General features: G+C 39.1%; 1 protein-coding gene across 7 annotated transcripts in view; it reads left to right on the top strand.

Annotated features, from left to right (window-relative positions):
- mbnl3 (muscleblind like splicing regulator 3) overlaps window positions 1–15,170 on the top strand; it is a 136,195-nt gene that overhangs the window by 106,666 nt on the left and 14,359 nt on the right. For 5 of the 7 annotated variants that reach the window (XM_062963826.1, XM_062963828.1, XM_062963827.1 and 2 more), the window contains exons 6-9: window positions 1,209–1,359; window positions 6,945–6,980; window positions 11,913–12,007; window positions 13,835–13,908. In XM_062963826.1, the coding sequence (XP_062819896.1) occupies window positions 1,209–1,359; window positions 6,945–6,980; window positions 11,913–12,007; window positions 13,835–13,891 (339 nt within the window). In that variant the 3' untranslated portion in view covers window positions 13,892–13,908. The remainder of the gene's footprint in view (window positions 1–1,208; window positions 1,360–6,944; window positions 6,981–11,912; window positions 12,008–13,834; window positions 13,909–15,170) is intronic. The other 2 variants (XM_062963831.1, XR_010001039.1) reach the window with 2 other exon arrangements.

Below are 15,170 nucleotides of genomic sequence, written 5' to 3'. Positions count from 1 at the left end.
TCCAATATGATTGGATGGTCAATGTCTACCAGATATTGACCATAAAAGTGTTCTGGAGGGCCAAGGGTTGGCCAGGAATCGCTTGGGTCTCCCAATACGACTCCATGGCCAACATTCACCAGACGTGCTGGAGGACCAAGAGTTTCCTAGAAAGAGTCTTTCCCTAGCAATATGAAGGTCTTCTCTCTGTGGTCATCTTCCACCAGATATTGACCACAGAGTATCTGGCATTTCCTAGAAAGAAGACTTCTTGAGAAATCTCTAACTTCTCTAGTGCAGTGTTGACCATATCTAGCCTTTCCTAAAGATACCATTTTATTCAAGTCTACGAATAGGTAGATTCATAGAAGTCTGCAAATGTGGAGGGTTGACATCATCATTATTATTATTATATGATACAGCAAACAAGATAGATATGCTGGATTTCGTATCACAAAATCACAAGTCGAACACTTCCCAAGTATCTAGGACTGTGTGATGTATTTTCGGATGATGTGTACAGATCCCAATCGGGTGGCCTTTTGCAGTTGGCAGATAATAATTTTGTCAATGTCTATTATTATTATTATTATTATTATTATTATTATTATTATTATTATTATGTTATTATGACACAGCAAAGATAGACATGCTGAATTTCATATCACAAAATCACAAGTTGAACACATCCCAAGTGTCTAGGACTGTGTGATGTATTTTCGGATGATGCGCACCGATCCCATTCGGGTGGCCTTTTGCAGTTGGCAGATCGTAATTTTGTCAATGTCTATTGTTTCCAAATGCTGGCTGAGATCTTTTGGCACGGCACCCAGTGTGCCCATCACCACCGGGACCACCTGCACTGGTTTCTGCCAGAGTCTTAGAAGTTCAGTCTTGAGGTCCTGATAGCGGCTGAGTTTTTCCTGTTGTTTTTTGTCAATGCGACTGTCACCTGGGATGGCAACATCAATATTATTATTATTATTTTATTATGACACAGCAAACAAGATAGATATGCTGGATTTCGTATCACAAAATCACAAGTCGAACACTTCCCAAGTGTCTGCGACTGTGTGATGTATTTTCGGATGATGCGTGCAGATTATTATTATTATTAGATCTGGTACTGTTGCCGTTGATGTGCAACAGCAACAGTGCATTGTCTATAATGGTGTTTTCTCCCCCCTTCTCTCTCCGTCCCCCTTTTCTCTTGCCTTTGGTTTCTCCAGGCGCTGCCGCCGGGTGCTCTTCAACCTTTACCAAAGAGGCCAGCACTTGAAAAAAACAATGGTGCCACCCCAGTCTTTAACCCCAGTGTTTTCCACTATCAGCAGGCCCTCGCCAACATGCAACTGCAACCGCCCACCTTTATCCCGACAGGTAGGTCCTTCGGGAAGCATTTCGGGGAGGAAGCGGGGGGTCTGTGTGTTGCTTTGTGCCTTTGGATCACAGTTTCCAGAATCCTTGGCTATTGTAGAAGTGGGAAAATCAGAGCATGGACATTGATTTTATTATTTTTTAAACGATAAGTCCCAGAATCCCCAGCCAGAAAACTGTGTCCTGGTTGGGATAAAATTCCATTCTGAGCCAACATGGAAATTGGAGAGAGAGAGAATAGAGTGTGGAAATGTCCATATATATATACTGTATATACTCGAATATAAGCCTAGTTTTTCAGCCCTTTTTTAAGACTGAAAAAGCCCCCTCGGCTTATACTCGGGTGAGGGTCCTGGTTGGCTTATATTTGGGTCAGCTTATACTCGAGAATATATGGTACATTTATTATTTTTCTCTAATATTATTGGAATTATTACATTCATTATTTTTCTCTATTACGATTGGTATTACAGTAGAGTCTCACTTATCCAACACTTGCTTATCCAACGTTCTGGGTTATCCAACACTTTTTTGTAGTCAATGTTTTCAATACATCGTGATATTTTGGTGCCAATTTCGTAAATACAGTAATTTCTACATAGCATTATTGCGTATTGAACAACTTTTTCTGTCAAATTGTTGGTATAACATGATGTTTTGGTGCTTAATTTGTAAAAGCATAACCTGGATGTTTAATAGGCTTTTCCTTAATCCCTCCTTATTATCCAACATATTCGCTTATCCAACATTCTGCTGTCCCGTTTATGTTGGATAAGTGAGACTCTACTATACATTTATTATTTTTCTCTATTATTGTTGCTACTATCACATTTATTTTTTATTTTTACTAATACATTTATTATTTCACTCTGATCTTATTATTATTATTATTCCATTTATTATTTTACTCTATTTATTACTACATGTATTATTTTCCTGTATTTATTATTATTATTACATGTATTATTTTACTCTATTATTATTAAAAGGATACATAAGCACATTTACATGGAAGAAGATGAGAATAATGATTTGATCAGAGTTGGACAGTCTTGAGTAGAATAATAAATGTAATAATTATAATAAGATCAGAGTAAAATAACAAATGTATTAATAATAATAAAAATAGAATAAAATAAATGTAACAGTAGCAAAAATAATAGAGTGCAATAATAAATGTAATAATAATAAGAGTAAAATAACAAATGTATTATTAATATTAAAAAATAGAATAAAATAAATGTAACAGTAGCAACAATGTTAGAGTACAATAATAAATGTAATAATAATAGAGTAAAATAATAAATGTAATAATTCTAATAATAACAAAGAAAAATAATAAATGTGCCATATATTCTCGAGTATAAGCTGACTCAAATATAAGCCAACCAGGACCCTCACCCAAGTATAAGCCGACGGGGGCTTTTTTAATCTAAAAAAGGGGCTGAAAAACTAGGCTTATACTCAAGTGTATACAGTAGTTGTTATTCTCCAGAAACTTTGTTTTTGTGACTGCCACAAACAAGGTTGAATTGGTTGAGACTTGATGAGAGATTCATTGAAAAATTAGAGAAAAATGTGCTGCAGGATATCCCTCCCACAAGAACAAAGTTTTTGCAGTTTCATAAACTTTCCCCGTATTTTTGTGATACAACCAATTGGGAAATGACATTTATAACCCAGGAACAAAAATCGTGGTTGCACCGTGTAATGTGGAAGTTTGGGAGTTGTAGTTTGCTGAGGCGTCACGCACTGTTTGACAGAAAGAGCCTTGCAAAATGACAATTCCCATTGTGTTGTCGAAGGCTTTCATGGCCGGGATCACAGGGTTGTTGTATGTCTTTCGGGCTGTGTGGCCATGTTCCAGAAGCATTCTCTCCTGACGTTTCGCCCACATCTATGGCAGGCATCCTCAGAGGTTGTGAGGCATGGATAAACTAAGTAAGGAAAGGAAAGAATATATATCTGTGTAGAGTCCAGGGTGTGGTAAGAGTCCTTTGTTACTGGGAAGCCAGCATTAATGTTTCAGTTAATCACCCTAATTAGCATTGGAAAGGTTTTGTCTCTTGCCTGGGGGCATCCTTTGTTCAGTCATTATCTGTCTTCTGCCCTCAGAGTGTTGGTTCCCATCTATTGTTTTGATTTTTGAGTTTTTTAATACTGGTAGCCAGATTTTGTTCATTTTCATGGTTTCTTCCTTTATGTTGAAGTTGTCCACGTGCTAATTAGGGTGATTAACTGAAACATTAATGCTGGCTCCCAGTGACAAAGCACTCTTGCCACACCCTGGACTCTACACAGATATATATTCTTTCCTTTCCTTACTTAGTTTCTCCATACCTCACAAACTCTGAGGATGCCTGCCATAGATGTGGGTGAAACATCAGGAGAGAATGCTTTTGGAACATGGCCACACAGCCCGAAAGACATACAACAACCCTGTGATCCCGGCCATGAAAGCCTTCGACAACACATGGAAAAAGGAATAGCCAAGAAAGTCTGGGTTTTTAGAACCTTTTTTTTTAAAGCCGTGCAAATTCGGAGATGTTTTCAAGGAGGCTGTGGGTCACACCCAGACCTTTCAAAACAATCCCTTGTTTTGTCCACAAGTTGCCGCGTTCCATAGATTTGTATTTCCTTTCCGAACGTCAGCACAAAGGAGGCACACGGTGTTCTCCGAAAGTGTTGCCTTAATGTGCTTTTAGGAAGCCGGCGGATTCCTAAGAGACTTGGGCTCACTTTCCTTCTAATCCTGATACCTTTCGGAGCAATGAGAGAAGAGAGGCTAAAAATAAATAAATAGGAAAAGGTTTTGCCTCTTTTTCTTAGTAAATTGAATTTGGAAACACTGTTCCTTCCTCTTTTCTCTCTCGGACTCACTGCCTTGTTTTTCCTCCTTTTTCCAGTTCTGCTCAATTCGTTGCAAATCAGTTCTTGGATTCTTTGCCAATTCTAATAATATTACCATATAATGATATAGTATAATATAGTTATTTAATGCTTATATTGTGTTATGCTAATAATATATTGTATGTTCATTAAATTTATAAGCCACTCTGAGTCCCCTTCGGGGTGAGAAGAGTGGGATATAAATGTAGTAAATAAATTCTGAGTCAGTGCTTTAAAAAATTCGACTGGATTTACACTGCATTATAGGGTCGGTGTAGATGCATATACAGTAGAGTCTCACTTATCCAACACTCACTTATCCAACGTTCTGGATTATCCAACGCATTTTTGTAGTCAATGTTTTCAATATATCATGATATTTTGGTGCTAAATTCATAAATATAGTAATTACTACATAGCATTACTGCGTATTGAACTACTTTTTCTGTAAAATTTGTTGTATAACATGATGCTCTGGTGCTTAATTTGTAAAATCATAACCTAATTTGATGTTTAATAGGCTTTTCCTTAATCTCTCCTTTTTTAAAAAAAAATATTTTATTTGTGATTTTAACATATACATAAAAATTAGAAAAAAATGAAAAAACATATAGAAAGGAAAAGAAAGAAAAAAACCAAGTACAATGGAAATAAATATATATACCTTTATATATGCATATAAATTTATAATAATAGAGCAAGAAAACAAAAACCAAAGCAAACCCTGTATCCACTTCCAGCTCCTCTGCATTGCTTTGAAAAACATCCTTTCAACATTTGATATTTTTGGCAGGTCATCATCGTATATAATTATTATTATTATTATCCAACATATTCGCTTATCCAACATTCTGTCAGCCCGTTTACGTTGGATAAGTGAGATTCTACTGTAAATAGGAAAAGGTTCTGCCTCTTTTTCTTAGTAAATTGAATTCGGAAACACTACTCCTTCCTCTTTTCTCTCTCTCTTGGACTCACTGCCTTGTTTTTCCTCCTTTTTCCAGTTCTGCTGGAAAAATCATTTCTTGGATTCTTTGCCAATTCTGAGTCAGTGCTTTAAAAATTACGACTGGATCTACACTGCGTTATAGGGTCGGTGTAGATGCAGTTTGAAAGCTATGGGTCTACAATGGCCATAGTATAGCAGTGTCGATCCAACCTTATATATTGGCCACAATCCATAGCCAGATGGCAAAACTATGGCATAGCTATGGCCATCTATATATATAAAAGAGTGATGGAATCCTGGCGACCGCCAAAACAACAAAACTAAACACCTCACAACCTCGAAAATTGACAACACAATCCATCATCCATGCCTCTAGGTTGATACAACAAAAAGAAAAGAAAAATAAAACATTGTATTTAAAGTATTTAAGTATTTAAAACATTGACTACAAAAATGTGTTGGATAATCCAGAATGTTGGATAAGCGAGTGTTGGATAAGGGAGACTCTACTGTAATAATAATAATAATAATAATAATAATAATAATACAGTACTTATCCAAGCCTTGCTTATCTAAGCCTCTGGATAATCCAAGCCATTTTTGTAGTCAATGTTTCCAATATATCGTGATATTTTGGTGCTAAATTCATAAATACAGTAATTACTACATAGCATTACTGCATATTGAACTACTTTTTCTGCCAAATTTGTTGTCTAACATGATGTTTTGGTGCTTAATTTGTAAAATCATAACCTAATTTTATGTTAATAGGCTTTTCCTTAATGCCTCCTTATTATCAAACATATTCGCTTATCCAACATTCTGCCGGCCTGTTTATGTTGGATAAGTGAGACTCTACTGTAGTACCAAAATATCACGATGTATTTAAAACATTGACTACAAAAATGTGTTGGATAATCCAGAATGTTGGATAAGCAAGTGTTGGATAAGTGAGACTCTACTGTAATAATAATAATAATAATTATTATTATTATTATTATTATTTATTTATACCCCGCCACCATCTCCCCGTGGGGACTCGGGGCGGCTCACAACATTACAAAAGTAACAACGCAAATACATTAAACAATATACAGTAGAGTCTCACTTATCCAAGCTAAACGGGCCGGCAGAAGCTTGGATAAGCGAATATCTTGGATAATAAGGAGGGATTAAGGAAAAGCCTATTAAACATCAAATTAGGTTATGATTTTACAAATTAAGCACCAAAACATAATGTTATACAACAAATTTGACCGAAAAAGTAGTTCAATACGCAGTAATATTATGTTGTAATTACTGTATTTACGAATTTAGCACCAAAATATCACAATATATTGAAAACATTGACTACAAAAATGGCTTGGATTATCCAGAGGCTTGGATAAGCGAGGCTTGGATTAGTGAGACTCTACTGTACACAGTTTATAACACAAGAAGATGAAAGCTCCGATTTACTGTCTGGATGAGATTTCTATTTGTAAGGCAAGTTGGCTATGGGCTTTGTGTGCCTCCAAATCATGTCAAAGAATCCAAGACTTAATCTCTTTCGGCACAGTTTCCAAAATCTGAACTTTGCATGCGTCTTTGCAACGCAAAGCGAACCTGCGGCAGCCTCTTGTTTTCCTTTGGTTGTTTGTTGAAAAGAGTATGATTTCTTTCTTCTAAGTCCTCTGTTAACCCGTGAACTGCTTCACTAATGACCTGTCCCTTCTGTCCATCTCTCCACGCTTCACTGCATGGTGCGCAGGCTCTGTGCTCTGCATGGCTCCCACAGCAGGCGTTGGTAGGTGCTTTTGGACTCCGCAAACGTCCGCCTTTTCCTAAACCCGAACGAGGCGCAGAGGCCGAGGGGAGGGCGGGTGGCGCAGTGCATGGTGTCTGTGGCACGTGCCGCAAACCGTACATGTGCCCTTTCCGTGCATGTGCAATGTGGCCGGGGGGAAAAACACCCACCCCACCAAAAACTCTCACCTGTTTGTGTCGCCTCGTGGCTTTGTTCCACCTCTGATTTCCGTCATATCACTGATGGGTTGAGATCGCCATTGTCCCATTTCCACTGTGATCCCCGATTAACTGGGCCAAACAAATCTGCGGATCTCCGTTTGGCGAATCTGATTGGCTATACATTTTTGGAGCCCTGGTGGCGAAGTGTGTTAAAGCGCTGAGCTGCTGAACTTGCAGACCGAAAGATCCCAGGTTCAAATCCCGGGAGCGGAGTGAGCACCCGCTGTTAGCCCCAGCTTCTGCCAACCTAGCAGTTCGAAAACATGCCAATGTGAGTAGATCAGGGGTCCCCAAACTAAGGCCCGGGGGCCACATGCGGCCCATCGAAGCCATTTATCCGGCCCCCGCCTCCTCCCTTGCCCAGTGCGTGCCTTCCAGAGCTTTGCTTGTTTATAATGGTATTTTAATTATTATTTAATTAATAATTAATTATCAAGGGGGTGCTTTGCCGATGCTTTTTGTGCACAAAGGCAGAAGGGGGCTTGACTAAATGGCCCAAGTGGTCCCTTCCAATCCTCTTTATTATTATTATTATTATTATTATTATTATTATTATTATTATTATTATTATTGACACAAATACACAGTATAACACAGCAAACAAGATATACATGCTGGATTTCGTATCACAAAATCGCAAGTTCCCAAGCGTTTAGGGCTGTGTGATGCATCCAACCCTTTTTATGATTATGATTATGATTAACATTGAGGCTGTATTTGTTCCTGTTTGGGGTTTTTTACTTCAAAATAAGAGATGTGCAGTGTGCATAGGAATTTGTTTATAGTTTTTTTTCCCGGCTATAGTCCAGCCCTCCAATGGTCTGAGGGACCGTGAACTGGCCTCCTGTTTAAAAAGTTAGGGGACCCCTGGAGTAGATCAATAGGTACCTCTCCGGCGGGAAGGTAACGGTGCTCCATGCAGTCATGCCAGTGGCCACATGACATTGGAGGTGTCTATGGACAACGCCGGCTCTTTGGCTTAGAAATGGAGATGAGCACCAACCCCCAGAGTTGGACATGACTGGACTTAACGTCAGGGGAAACCTTTACCTTTACCTATGCATTGTTGTCATGTCAGCAAATCTGATCAGCTACATTCCTCTGTGATCCCCAATTGCATGGGCCAGTGGCCAAACCAATCTGTGAAAACATCAGACTTGCTGAGTTATTATTGTCACATAGGCAAATCCGATTGGCAATGTCCTGCCATCACGTCATATTCCTGTTTTCTCTGGCTGGCCAATGGCCAAAGGAAACGGGAAGTTAATAATGGCTCCGGACATCTGATTGGCTACGTATTCGTTTTCCTATAGACTAGGGTCTTCTTTTCCTCGAGGGCCACATCAGCCTTATTATGGTTGCCTTCAAAGGGCCGTTGACTGCGTGGATACAGAGGGCCAAGCTATAATTGCTGGACCTAGTGGCCAGTATTCTTTTGTTTTCATTTATTTATTTATTTATTTATTTACAGTATTTATATTCCGCCCTTTTTTCTCACCCCAAAGGGGACTCAGGGCGGATCACATTATACACATATAGGGCAAACATTCAATGCCCATATACACATAGAACAAAGACAGAGACAGACGCAGAGGCAATTTAACCTTCTCCTGAGGGGATGTTTGATTCTGGCCACAGGGGGGAGCAGCTGCTTCATCATCCACTGTGACGGCACTTCCTCATTCCAACGTCGTAAATTAGTTAAATTTGCCTCCCCACTTTATAAGTGGTACCTTATTTCCTACTTGATAGATGCAATTATCTTTCGGGTTGCTAGGTCAGAAACGAGCAGGGGCTATTTTTTTTTTAATTTACGGGTGCTCACCCCGCCACGGGCTGGCCTCGAACTCATGACCTCATGGTCAGAGTGATTTATTGCAGCAGGCTGCTCACCAGCCTGCGCCACAGCCCAGACTGGTTCCTCAAATGTGATTGAATGACAACTCAATGGAAGCCTAACAGCACTTGGGGCTCTGAGGTTGGGACAAGGTTAAAGTTTTCAATCCAGACATCCTATTGCATTTACATTCAAAGCCACTTTCCCAACTATAGTATATATATATATATATATTATATATATTTACTGTTGGAATAATTGTTTTATCGTTTTATTGTTGTATGTTTCGGGCTTGGTCCCCATGTAAGCTGCTCCGAGTCCCCACTGGGGAGATGGGGCGGGGTATAAAAATAAAGTTGTTGTTATTATTATTATTATTATTATTATTATTATTATTATTATTATTATTATTATTATTGAGCACAACCCACAGCCCTCCAGATATCACTGGATCCCAACTCTATTGGGATGGGTTGGAGTCCAATATCTGATGGGTCTTGGGTTTGACACAAGTTCTACAGGCAAATCTGATTGGCTGTGTCTTGCTGTCACATCATGTATTACTTCCTCTGATTGGTTGGGACCATGGCCAGATGAATCCAGAATGAAATAACTTCTGTAGACATCTGTATTCTTAAAGGAGGATGTTCTCCATGTAAGGTTTGCTTCTCTTGTCATCCAAATGTTGTCATGGGAGACAATACTAGTAAATGGGAGAGTCTTTGGCAAAGCAAAGGGCAGGTCCTGGGACAAAGACAAGATCTGCTATACAAAATCCCAGAATACTTGTAAAGTATCTATACAAACATACGATAGTCTATGTACAAAGAAAATGTGTCCAAATGACATATATTATTACAGTTCCCCGTACAAAGCTCAATTTGGCCGTACCCGACAAAATGAAAAGGAGCAACAGCTCTAACACAAAAGTTATTCAAGTCTGGTATTGGTTCCAATGTATATAGGCTTCAGGGATACATAGTCAATGAAAATATCTTCCAAACAATTTAAACAGATGGTTGGTCGTGTTGCTGTATACTGGAATGAAGAAAATAATGCTGGAGCACCGCTCTCAAAAAAGTCTTCGAAAGTAAAGTCCAAATAAAGTCCCAAGTCTACAGGGGTCCCGGGTATTTTTGTACCCTGTTTGAAGGAGAAAATCCCCTTCTTCAGGAGTTGTTATACTCAGCAACAATGAATTTCTATCTAAACAAAACATAGAGTAACAAGTATTTTACCAGCAGTATTAACAGAAGTAAAGGTAACCCATATAACAGTATTATACTTACATAGTGCCTAATTGCTTTCACTGAGTGACTCTGCTTCTGGTGATTTCAACTGCGAGTACGGGGAACTGTAATAATATATGTCACTAGTGTTGTGCTTTTGTATGGAATTGCTGTTCATTTTGTGTAGTTTCATTCGTGTCGTCTTATTTTTGTATTTGTGTCCCGCTAACGAAAATAGGCCACTTATGCAACATCAATTTTTGTCTGGCTGATGAAAAACATGAACATTTTCATGCCCTTGGCAGCAATGGGAGGGTTTCTAAGGCTCATCTCCCTCCCCTCGGTTTTTGGACTAGAGGGGTGAAAATCGCCAGACACGGAAGGCATTTCAATCCCTTTTAGCCAACCAACTTCTTAAACATTTGGGTCTTCCCCAGAGTGCTATTGTTATTATTAATATTATTATTAACACCCATTGGCACACACCAGATGTAATGCAGAGGCATTCCTCTCCCAGGCCCAGCTTGGATTCCCAGAGTAGCCAGCTATTGTTATTTATATATATATATATATAGTTGTGCCCGGCCACGCGTTGCTGTGGCAAAGTATGGTGGTATGGGAAATAAAGTCTTGAGGAATTGGTGGTAGTTAAGGTAAAGGGTAAAGGTTTTACCTTACATTAAGTCCATTATAAATGAGTTATATAACTGTGTGGAAGGGCCTTGAGTCTACCCTGCCATATAATCCAGGTAAAATCAGATAATCTGTATCTTATAGGCAGTGTGGAAGAGGCCTAAGTGAGGCCTAACTCTGTCTGTCCCCTGGGCTGAGTGGGTTCCTAGGAGATGAAGTGGGCGGAGCTTAGCCTTCTAACTGGCAGCAATTGGATAAAAACAATTATTCCTCTCCCTCTAATTAGGACTTTATTTTTCTTTCCTTTTTGTTGTATGAATTTAGAGGCATGGATGAGGAGTTGTGCTGCCAAGTTTAGTGTTTCTGGGATGTGTAGTTTTGTTGTTTTGTCCTAGGCTGAAATTTCATTACCCTTTTATATATATAGATTTGGACACATTTTCTTTGTACATAGACTATCGTATGTTTGTATAAAGACAAGATCTGCCCTTGTTGGACATCCTTTGGGTCGCATGATGTAACAAGGAATGGAAGTCTTGCAATTGGAGCCACAGCTTGCCTTGGTCAATGCAACCATCGCATGCGCCTGTCCGAATGTTCACTCGAGATCATAAATCGGAGAAACGGGGACGATTTTCCAAAGCAAGATTTCCGTTGTGATCCTCAAACGCAACGGTGTCCATTTGGGAAATTCGTCCGCCCAAAGTCCGCCCCTTTCATTGTTCCGCTTATAAATGTTAAGTATTTCAGTTTTTGTTCTCCTGAAACATAATTGTAATTGGCTTTTCCCTCCCCTTTTTTTCTCTTTCCTTTCTTTGTTTCCGTCCCCCTCTCCCCCGGGCCTCCTCCTTGACGCGCTTTGCACCGTGGGTTGCATGCCGCCATCCCTGGTGTTCCTTTCCCGTGACGTCGCACATGCACCCGCGCACGCAAAACCATGTGGCTTATGGCACACGCGCCCTCCCCGCCACGCAAAAACGCCCTCCGGTTATGCCGCTTCCGGACATAAAAGTCCCCATGATGCACGGCGCTACACCCACCACTGTGTCTGCAGCAACGACACCCGTCACCAGCGTCCCTTTCGCTGCAACTGCTACCGCCAATCAGGTTTGGCCCTTTAAATCGCTTTATTGTCACAAATGTCCAGTTGGGCCGGGGAGAGGGGTCAACTGGGGCCAATGACAGGGCTCGCACGTTTTTGGAGGGGCAATTTGGGGTTAAAAAATTGCATCATCATTATCATCACTATTATATTTATGATATCCATATTTTAGAGGATTATTTTTATTAAATTTTATTAGATTATTATAATAATAGTACTAATTATATTATTATTATTATTATTATTATTATTATTATTATTTTATTATGACACAGCATACAAGATAGATATGCTGGATTTCGTATCACAAAATCACAAGTCGAAAACTTGTGTCTATTATTATTATTATTGTATGACACAGCAAACAAGATAGATATGCTGGATTTCGTATCACAAAATCACAAGTCAAACACTTGTGTCTATTATTATTATTATTATTATTATTATTATTATTATTATTATTGTATGACACAGCAAACATGATAGATATGCTGGATTTCGTATCACAAAATCACAAGACAAACACTTGTGTCTATTATTATTATTATTATTATTATTATTATTATTGTATGACACAGCAAACAAAATAGATATGCTGGATTTCGTATCACAAAATCACAAGTCGAACACTTGTGTCTATTATTATTATTATTATTATTATTATTGTATGACACAGCAAACAAGATAGATATGCTGGATTTCATATCACAAAATCACAAGTCAAACACTTGTGTCTATTATTATTATTATTATTATTATTATTATTATTGTATGACACAGCAAACAAGATAGATATGCTGGATTTCGTATCACAAAATCACAAGTCAAACACTTGTGTCTATTATTATTATTATTATTGTATGACACAGCAAACAAGACAGATATGCTGGATTTCATATCACAAAATCACAAGTTTAACACTTCCCAAGTGTCTAGGACTGTGTGATGTATTTTCAGACGATACGCGCAGATCCCAGTAGGGTGGCCTTTTGCAGTTGGCAGATCGTGATTTTGTCAATGTCTATTGTTTCCAAATGCCAGCTGAGATCTTTTGGCACGGCACCCAGTGTGCCCATCACCACCGAGACCACCTGCACTGGTTTCTGCCAGAGTCTTTGAAGTTCAATCTTGAGGTCCTGAGTTTTTCCTGTTGTTGTTGTTGTTGTTGTTGTTGTTGTTGTTGTTGTTGTTGTTGTTATTATTATTATTATTATTATTATTATTATTATTATTTAGTTTATTTATATCCTGCCCCCATCTCCCCTGAAGGGGACTCGGGGCGGCTCACAGAAATATCAAATAAAAGCAATAACAGTATACAATACATCAATAAATGAAAACATACACCAATTATAAAATCTGAACATTAACATATGATATAAAAACACGCTTAATAAAACATAGAATTAAAACCAGCGAGGCTGCGGTCATAGATAAGCTAAAGTGCACATTATAAGTTGTACATTCAATAAGTTTATTATTATTATTATGTTAGTACATTTTATGTTGTTGTTGTTGTTGTTGTTACCCCGCTTTTCTCTCTTGATTGAGACTTTCAACTGCCTTGAAAATATCCTACAGAATCGGGGGATTTTTAATTTGGGCTGATAATTCTAAGCATTTGTCCCTGGACACCAAATCCCAGGATCCCATAGAATGTGCCATAGCAGCTACAGTGGGGTCATAACCCTATCATGGTCTCATGTGGACGGACTCTAGGCTTTCATCCTGGTGGAGTAGAAACTGCATTTGTGAATTATTTATTCTTCGTCTTTGTACTGCTTAATGGGAACGCTCTCTTTCTCCTTCCTCTCCTTCATCTTCCTCTGCAGATATCTCAGTTATCAGTCGATGACCTAAACAGCAGCATGTTTGTCTCACAAATGTAGACTCCAGCGACAAAACAGTAAGTTCTTTTTTACAGTGCTTCATGAACTCTTGATAATTGTGCATTCGATTCTAGACTTGTGTGTGGATCCCGTTTCCTCCGGTACCTGCAGAACATCCGGTACATCTGGATGTTCTGTGTCCAGCACCGCAATTCAAGGGAGGTGTTGACAAGCTGGAATATGTCCAAAAGAGGTCAACTCACATGATCAAGGGTCTGGAGAACAAGCCCTATGAGGAGCGGCTGAAAAAGTTGGGCACATTTAGCCAGCAGAAGAGTAGGCTGAGAGGAGATATGATGAGGGCCATGGATCAAGATGTGAGGGGAAGTCATAGGGAGGAGTGAGCAAGCTTGTTTTCTTCTACCCTGGAGACTAGAACATGGAACAATCAATTCAGGAAAGCAAGGAGATTCCACCTGAACATTAAGAAGAACTTCCTCATTGTGAAAGAGCTGTTCAGCAGTGGAACTCTCTGCCCGGCGTGTGGTGGAGGCTTCTTTTTTGGAGGCTTTTAAGCAGAGGCTGGGTGGCCATCTATTGGGCGTGCTTTGAATGCGATTTTCCTGCTTCTTGGTAGAATGGGGTTGGACTGGATGGCTCATGAGGTCTCTTCCAACACTATGATTCTATAAAAATTGTATCCAAAATCTTGTGCAAAGTGCAAATACATTATTAGCTTTGCAATATATTATTATTATTATTTTATTATGACACAGCAAACAAGATAGACATGCTGGATTTCATATCACAAAATCACAAGTCGAACACTTCCCAAGTGTCTAGGACTGTGTGATGTATTAATTATTATTATTATTATTATTATTATTATTATTATTATTATTGACAAAATGACATTGTATGACACAGCAAAAAAGATAGATATGCTGGATTTCATATCACAAAATCACAAGTCGAACACTTCCCAAGTGTCTAGGACTGTGTGATGTATTTTCGGATGAAGCGCGCAGATCCCAGTAGGGTGGCCTTTTGCAGTTGGCAGATCGTAATTTTGTCAAGGTCTATAGTTTCCAAATGCCGGCTGAGATCTTTTGGCACGGCACCCAGTGTGCCGATCACCACCAGGACCACCTGCACTGGTTTCTGCCAGAGTCTTTGAAGTTCAATCTTGAGGTCCTGATAGCGGCTGAGTTTTTCCTGTTATTTTTCGTCAATACGACTGTCACCTGGGATGGCAACATCAATGATCCAAACCTTTTTCTTTTCCACAACTGTGATGTCTGGTGTGTTGTGTTCCAGAACTTTGTCAGTCTGGATTCGG

The sequence above is a fragment of the Anolis carolinensis genome, unplaced genomic scaffold (genome assembly GCF_035594765.1).
Source record: "Anolis carolinensis isolate JA03-04 unplaced genomic scaffold, rAnoCar3.1.pri scaffold_12, whole genome shotgun sequence".
In the NCBI taxonomy this organism is placed as follows: Eukaryota; Metazoa; Chordata; class Lepidosauria; order Squamata; family Dactyloidae; genus Anolis; species Anolis carolinensis.
The sequence above is the reverse complement of the archived record's forward strand: the minus strand, read 5'-3'. Positions and strand labels throughout refer to the sequence as shown.